General features: G+C 39.3%; 1 protein-coding gene across 1 annotated transcript; it reads left to right on the top strand.

Moving 5' to 3' along the window:
- Window positions 1-3030: 3030 nt before the first annotated feature.
- Window positions 3031-8391, top strand: LOC122651382 (probable serine/threonine-protein kinase PBL7). The gene is made up of 6 exons (XM_043844755.1): window positions 3031-3417; window positions 3507-3752; window positions 3841-3976; window positions 6188-6446; window positions 7125-7257; window positions 7947-8391. The coding sequence occupies exons 1-6, from the start codon at window positions 3259-3261 to the stop codon at window positions 8220-8222; spliced, it is 1209 nt and encodes a 402-aa protein (XP_043700690.1). The 5' UTR covers window positions 3031-3258; the 3' UTR covers window positions 8223-8391.

Here is an 8391-nt window from a genome sequence, read left to right as displayed (position 1 = left end):
ACCTTTCAGAACCATTATATATCTGTGATATCTATAGTAAGGGTTTAAAACCCAGAAGCCGACACTGGTTCGGCCTCTGTCGTTTCTGATTCAAATGGTATCAGAATTACTTGTAATCATCCGAAACCTTAGAAAATGGAATAAAAAAGCACTCAGAGATCTTTTTCTGTTGGCCTCCATCGTTTCTGATTCAAATCAGACAGGAATTTATCGGAATAGAACTTAGGAAATGGAATCGAAAAGAAGTAGCAAGAATTGTTATAGATCTTCTTTTTTCCCCTGAAATTTTGTAGATCTAGTTATAAAAGATAAGTTTTATTGATTCTTTTGATATTTTAATCACTAAAAGAAAGTGGGGTTGGGGAAGTAATCAAACGGGTCAATTCTGATCTAATTTTTTAAACCATGTTGGTATCCTTTTATTGGATGAACCGGCTTCTTCATTTGTAGAAAGTGGGAACATATGGTATTAATGGAGTGGGCAGGAAATGGAGCAGATATAAATATTATCATTTAATGTAGCTTGGAAATATATGGTATTAAAGCGTTTTTTTTTACCATTTTATACGTATTTTCACATTTGTTTCCAAAATAGATGATTTATGTTTTAAATTAAACATGTTTAAAAAGGTTTTTTTTATATATATAATTGTTTGTTGTCTACACTGACTCCTTTAATTGACCATATCTTTTTCTTCCGGATTCTGATCGACCTAATTCTCTTGAAGGGCTACAAATTGTTGCATCTATTAAAAAGGGTTTTTAAAGCAATGACTCCCACTCCAACTGAACATGAATCACTCCCTGAATGTGTTGATTGTGTTGACAATAACAAGCAACACCATAGTTAAGCAACATCGCTCAACAAGACTTGATATTAATTAGATGATGTATTTTGGATGACATTAGATGGCATGTCTTGGAACTTACACTGGATTGTGGAATATATATGGATTAATTGTTAATGTTACAGTTGTTTTGAACATTAGAAGTATGTATTCAAGTAAAAATTCCTTAATTTATATGAGAATAGTGTTGGTTTTTTTTTTTATTTGTTACGTTTTTTTGAAATATTTAAGTTTAAAACCCATATTGTCTGTTTTTCGTTTATTTTCCATTCTATGTTTTTTTGATCGACCATTTGTAATTTTTTATTGTTTAAAATCTGTACTGGTCGTTTCTGTTTTTTTGCCATTCCCGTTTTTGCTAACTATGATCTTGCACACATCAAGTACAAATAGGCGATGTGCGGATTTGCCTATCCCTCTCTAATACTCCATCCTATACCCCATTGGTGCCGCCCACTAGTTTATCACACACTAGCGATGTGCTTATCCCTCTCTCAAAAAAAAAATTAGACAAAGAAATTTGAGTAAATATAGGAAATGTACATTAGGACAGCCATCGTTAGTGTTGGCCATGCCATAGAAAATGGTCCAGAGAAATTACTCCAAGGGAGTAATCACAGGGCTGGACACAACAGGCTAAAGGGATCCTTTCCAAAGGAGGAGAGGAGAAGACACACGTTGGGCACCTAACGGTGTGCCCAGCCTTTTCGCGAAGACCCCGTTTGTTTGACGGAGATTTAGGTGGGGTGAAAAAATACTGATGTGACACTTCAAAATCCCACCTTAGACTTGTTTGTTTAACATGGGGTGGTGAACTTACAAAAACTTAGGGAACAATATTAAATGTTTTATCTGCTGATGTGGCATTTGAAAATCCCACCCCTATGCTATCTAAAGCCCTAAAAATAATAAAGGACTTTGATTACGGGTAATGGAAAAAGAAAATAATCTCACCCTTTTTTTTCTAATCCACCACCTTTTTTTTCCAACCCATCACACTGTAGGACCCAGTCCCAATACATTCTCACCCCATCCTCCGTGTCAAACAAATGGGCCTAATAGAAAGACAGGGTAAAAGGATTTAACTTGTCAGATACGGTTCTCCACACCACGACACAAATCTATTGTCTAAGTCATAACAATTCAACCTTAGGTGCAAAGTCTCTAAGTTCTCAAAATTCTTTAGGCTCAAATTCTATGCCATTGTTTTCTGGTGGCATGCCATGAAGGCGCACACTGTCTACCATGATCAAAGCGATGATGTCTCCTAGGGCATAACACGACAACCCAAACCTGGGGCACCATCGCAATCTGTACTAGTTCACGCCTTTAATCGAGCAGCAGACCAATTACACATCGTTCCGCATCTAACCAAGATACATCACCAGGCTCATCGGCTTCTCTCCAAACAATTGCAAGAGTGTATCTCCTATACTTAGACACAAACGGCACAAAAATGATCACCCCCTATGAAAGTAGAAATTTCAACCCAATTGATGTTTTCTCGTGTATTCCCATTAATCCGTGCAATGACACAGTCTCAGACAGAAAACTGTTTTCAGAAGAGCGTGAGCATGTGCTAATTGCTATCGATCATTACATCCGTTAGATTAAACCGCAGGTGATGGGGATATTGAGATCATAACTTGATATTATCAGTAGAATAGTGAACCACCTTGCCCAGTTAGATTCAACCATTCAAACCATTTTCTTCTAAAGTGTCGCTTTCTAACTCTATACAATCACACCTTCATTTAATGGAAAGACAAGTGGGCAAGACAGCCGTGCGGTGCGATCCTTCGCTCTAGTCTTTGTCGAATTGTCGTGGCCTCATTGGGGATCTATTTGTGGTTTTAAGTTCAAAAAAGTTCATTAATCACGACTTTGTTCAAGATTCACAAGCGCTACAATCACCGACCCTCTTTCCCAAGTTCCTCCTCTTAGAGGTGGTATTTGCATTTGCCAGCCTTTTCTGCCTAGAAAAGGCATAGGGAAGTGAACATATTTGTCTTCTTCTCCTTCTTCTCGTTCTTCTCATTCTCGTCAATTTATCATTTTACTCCACTGCTGACCATAATCTCAACCTCTCTTTCTCTCTCTCTCTGGTTATTAGGCTTCCTTTTATAATCTTTCCCTCGCTTTGGATCGAATCCCAATTTACAAAAAGCATGCTTTGCGTGGTGTACTACTCCACCCTTCATTAGCCTTTTTCAGTTAACGAGACTCAAGAAACCCGAGAATGCCGAGAAGGGGGTGAAGGGGGTGGGAAGTGAGAAATTGAGAACTGAGTTACGAACCCTCTCTCTCTCGTCTCGCTTCTTTTCTTCTCTTTCTCTTGAAAAATGGCGCTCGCTTTGCGTTATTTAACGGGCATTTGAGGGGTTAATTACTTTGCTCTGAGCTTCTAAAGATGGAAGCAGAGGACTATAGGAAGAAAGAGAGACTTGGGTTGGTGGTCATTGTTGCCCTCGCAGCTTTGTCGGTGGTCTCACTGTTGTTTGCATTCAGCTACTACTGCTACATCCGAAACAAAGTCTCCAAACGCTTAAAGTTGAAGAACCAGATGAGTGAGTACCTTCTTTCCTGTTGTCCTTGAGTGGTTTTTTCATTTTCTTTTGCAATTTTCTTTATTGATTTTTCCCCCATTTTTTTCTGTTGGGAGACTCTACTGATGAGGGAAAAAGAGCTGGCCGAGCTGATGTGCAAGTTGCGACTGAGAATGGGCTTCAAGTGTTTACCTTCAAGCAGCTTCATTCGGCGACTGGTGGTTTCAGCAAGTCGAATGTCATTGGCCATGGAGGGTTTGGGTCTGTCTACAGAGGGGTGCTTTCAGATGGGAGGAAGGTCGCGGTTAAGTTGATGGATCAGGCTGGAAAACAGGGAGAAGAAGAGTTCAAAATGGAGGTTTGCTCAACGGTTTTCCAAAATCATGTTTTTCTTCTCTTTGTTTCTCTTCCACTTGGGTTTTGTCTGATTAGCTTCAAAATGGTAGGTGGAGTTGCTGGGTAGACTTCGTTCCCCGTATTTGTTGGGTTTGCTTGGGTATGGTTCAGATAGTAACCATAAGTTACTGGTTTACGAGTTTATGTCCAATGGAGGTCTGCAGGAGCACCTGTATCCCAGTGGTGGTAAGTGGTTTCCATTATGCTGGTTCTGTTTTCATTGCCGTTGAGCTGTTCTCAGCTTTGTCTAAATATATGACAGGTTTGCTTTGTGTGTGGAGTTTTAGGGAAAAATTTTGACGGCTCTTCCTGTATATTTCCAAAAACTAGGGAATTTTGAGTGCTCGCTCTGTATTTTACTCCTCCAGTACTCAGTAGTTGATTTTCTGTCTTGAATAGATTCAAACAACTTATGACATTAATATAGCACAATATTCTCCTCTTTGAAAAGAAATATTTTCAAAATTTGTTGATGGACTTGTGTTGTTCCACATATTCATTCAAGTGAAACATAGTTAAGTCAAGCATCTTACCTGTGAGTAGGTGATCCGACTGCCCCATGAATGAAGCAATTAAAGTATTGCTTATCAAGGGAATAAGTAATATTAAAATAACAAATTGTAGAGTACAACCTCTTTCTGGTCCATTGATAGGAAATTTGTTAAAATCACGAGGACAACAATATTTACAAACTATCAAATTTCCTAGAACCAGACCCTAAATTTGAAACCAAACCTTTGAAGTCAACAAACAAATTAGAACTACGAAGAGAATGAGGAACTTGGCATAATTTGTTGAAATCATGTCTACGAGCATGTCATTAGTATCATTGGATAGTTCTCAAGTAGGCTTCCTAACTGTTAAATATTGGTACTTGATTGTTTAAAGTGTTGTGGAGACAGAATTCCGAGGTTGATACAAATGTGCACACTTTTTTGGAGGGGGAGGGAGGGGATATAAAGAACACACATGACATAAGTGGACATGTCCACATGAGAAGACGATCTGCCACAATCAGAGTACAAAATCCAACCCAAAAAGCCTGCAACCATGGCATCTTTAAGAAATTTTGTATGCAAGTATGCTACCTGAAAATCCAAGGACATGTGTTTATGCTGTGAAACTGCAAGATAGACATTTAGACAATAATGTACTACCACATAAAAAATAGCTAAAATTGATGGGACAAGACTATTTAATGGTCACAAACTCAAGGGCAGTAACTAGGAAAAATATATCAATTAGATGGTTGTTGGCAGTTTGTATGTGTCTGGACTGGACCAGATTTTGGAAAGTCGAATGTGGGGACTTTTGTGTGGTCAAGGTTTTAAATTTTTGGGAAGTAGTTTTCTGTCCGGGAGTGTGGCCTACGCCAGCAATCCCATATGTCTATATCTCCCCTCCTCAAAACAAGGGGGCAAAGGTGTCTTTTCATATGGGGAGCAGAGAGATAGACTCATGAGAGTGCTGGTGTAGGCCACACTCCCAGACAGAGTTCCTTTTCCCTGAAATTTTATTCCTTTGTGAGAGGCAGGCTTGATATTAACAGAATAGGTGTGTTCATGGCGCTCTCTTGTTGGGAAAAATCCCACATCGACCTAACTCTAGGACCTTGGATGACTTCATATACTAGTTGGGTCTCTCTGCCTAACATCTTAAGCTTTTGAGTTGAATATTTCAAATTGTGGACACTTTGGGCATGTTGATTATTTCATCATCTGTGATATGCAAGTTGCAATGTGAAGGTGCCTTCACTTTATCGCAGTCTTGTTTCTGGGTTCAGTTTATCTATAAGCGGCAGCTGCAGCATTGCTATACATTTATAACTGTTATTGCACCTTGTTTGTCCCTAGTACTTTTATCTGTGAAGCCATTTTTACAGAAATGATTGGCTTTTGTACGTTAGCACATTGCTCCAAGGTTTATTTTGCCACATTGTAGACTGTGTTTTACCTGAATCTTACCACTTAGTTGCTACAATGTTTGAGAATCAATTGAGCTATCTGGTATCAAACATGGGAGAAGGTTTTCTTTGTTACTCAACCAACCTAGGTGGGTAGCCGCTTAATTTGAGTCTTTTAGAGGGTTAATATGGCCATTCGAGACATCCAAATATCAACTCATAAGGTGAAACATGCCAACAAAAATAGGGCATTGTTTTTGCCAGGTGGTGGGGGTGCTTTTGAACAATTGAACCACATGAGTAGGAGGGGGTATGTCACATGTGCAACATGTTGGACCTTTTGTGAGTGCCAGCCAATCAAACTGCCTAGTGGCTGATGTTGGGCCACCATTGAAGCTTGAATTCGTGTATTACCCATAGAGCTGGTATTCCTTTATATATTTCTGTGCAATTTATCATTTGTTGAATTAGTGTTCTGTTGTTGAATTTAAAAGGTTCCAGCACTGGTGTGACAAAGTTGGACTGGGACACCCGGTTGAGAATTGGTCTGGAAGCTGCAAAAGGGCTTGAATACCTCCACGAACATGTTACCCCCCCTGTGATCCACAGAGATTTTAAGAGCAGCAACATCCTCTTAGACAAGAACTTTCATGCCAAAGTTTCCGATTTTGGGTTGGCGAAGCTTGGATCTGAAAAGGCCGGTGGGCATGTTTCAACCCGTGTATTGGGCACGCAGGGATATGTGGCCCCTGAGTAAGAATCAGAAGATATTTATTCATTATTTCTCCCTTTCCCCTCCTCATTTGCGTATATACCCATACACACATGCATGTACGTGCACATACAAGAATTTTCATGGATACATTTATATCTCCTTTGAAATGTATGTAACAAGAGTTTGTGGGGATGAGTTGGTTTCCAGCTGTTGGGAAATGGAAAACTGTTGGGAAAAGAATATTCCCAAAATCAGAGATACGTTGCAACTTGTTTTTTGGGCAAAATGCATAACTATGGCATGGTCCTGCCATTTCATGCTTTTGCCTATGTTGGCCAAACAAATTGCTGAAAATAGAGGGACTGCAAATAGTACTAGACTACCATTGCAAAATTGTATATCCAACCTGTTTTAGGTCTTAAAATAAATTTTTGCAGAGCATGGACCATTAAAATACATGTTGGATACTGTTGAGATGTATTACCCAATATTATAAGGGTACTTTTGGTATTTTATTTATGCTTTATTTATCTACTTTTGAACAAGGGTAGAGTTGTAATTTGGGCTGTGACACTGTTTGCGTGAACAGTGCAATTCTCAGAATTCAGGTTTTGATAACAGATACTGTTAAATGACTTCCTATTAGTATTAGGCCCAAACATTGTATTTCCTGCGTTCTTGTTTAATCTGAAAATTTGTATTTGTTTCCTCTATAGGTATGCATTAACTGGGCATCTTACAACAAAATCAGATGTTTACAGTTATGGGGTTGTGCTCTTGGAACTGCTCACAGGCAGAGTGCCAGTAGACATGACAAGGGCTCCTGGGGAAGGTGTGCTTGTATCTTGGGTAGGCACTTATCTCTCATTTCTCAGTAGGCTTGTTGAGGAGGGGGTGGAAGGGAAGAAAGAAAAAGAAGATAGTAGAGAGACCACTCGTCCACTCTGTTATGACTTGCAACATCTGCTTATACACTTTCTTTACAGACATTTTACAATTATGTTACACTGAGGTCTTGAACTCTCATTGTCCATTGTTTTTCCCTCCCCACCCACCCCCCATCCCAAGTTTCTTTTGCAGCATCTATTTTCTGGAGCTTCATGGCTGGTAGAACAGGCTGGGGCCTAATAACTTGCTATTTCTTTCATTGTAAGAGGCATTAGGTTCCAATAAGAGATCAAGTGTTCAGAACTGCTTGCATAGACATTTCCTTTTTCTGTGTAACTGAACTGGCTAGTGAAGTTTCCAAAATCTTTGAGAAATAGTAGATTGGATGGTTAATCATCCATGATCAAGCTACTTAACAAATTCACACCCCACCCCCCACCCCCCACCCCCCTCAAATAAAAAAATAAAAAATAAGAGAGCTGATTTTCAGTTCTTTAAAGTCTTTTAGATGAAATTCTAACTATAGGTCATGATTTTCTGCACCTATGACACATGCTGAGTTAATGGGCTTTAGGTTCAAGACTATCTCTTTCCTTTGTTTTGATGCATATTCTCATTGTAATATCTGTTTTCTGTTTGTTTGAGTGAAGGCTCTACCCCGGCTTACAGATAGAGAGAAGGTTGAGCAGATTATGGACCCAGCCCTCGAAGGTCAGTACTCTATGAAGGAGGTTATTCAGGTGGCTGCCATTGCTGCTATGTGCGTGCAGCCTGAAGCGGATTATAGGCCTTTAATGGCAGATGTAGTGCAGTCATTGGTCCCTCTTGTGAAGCTTCATAAATCAACTGCAAAAGTTGGCAGCTGCTCTAGTTTCCATGCAATCAAATCGCCAACCAACAGTGAATTTGGTAAAGCCAGTGCATGAGAATAACTTAATCTAGCATTACTCACAGGCTTCTTGCTGATATATAGACTTTGTAGTCATTAGGTCTTTTTTCAAAGATTCAAAGTTGTTCTCTCCTAAGTTTTAGAAATTGGGTTTCATCTATTTAACTACCCCATGTATCTTCGGAGATTTCAAACAAACCAGTTCT

Source organism: Telopea speciosissima, chromosome 2 (assembly GCF_018873765.1).
Source record: "Telopea speciosissima isolate NSW1024214 ecotype Mountain lineage chromosome 2, Tspe_v1, whole genome shotgun sequence".
NCBI lineage: Eukaryota > Viridiplantae > Streptophyta > Magnoliopsida > Proteales > Proteaceae > Telopea > Telopea speciosissima.
Note: the sequence above shows the minus strand (reverse complement) of the source record. Positions and strands in the feature narration are given on the sequence as shown.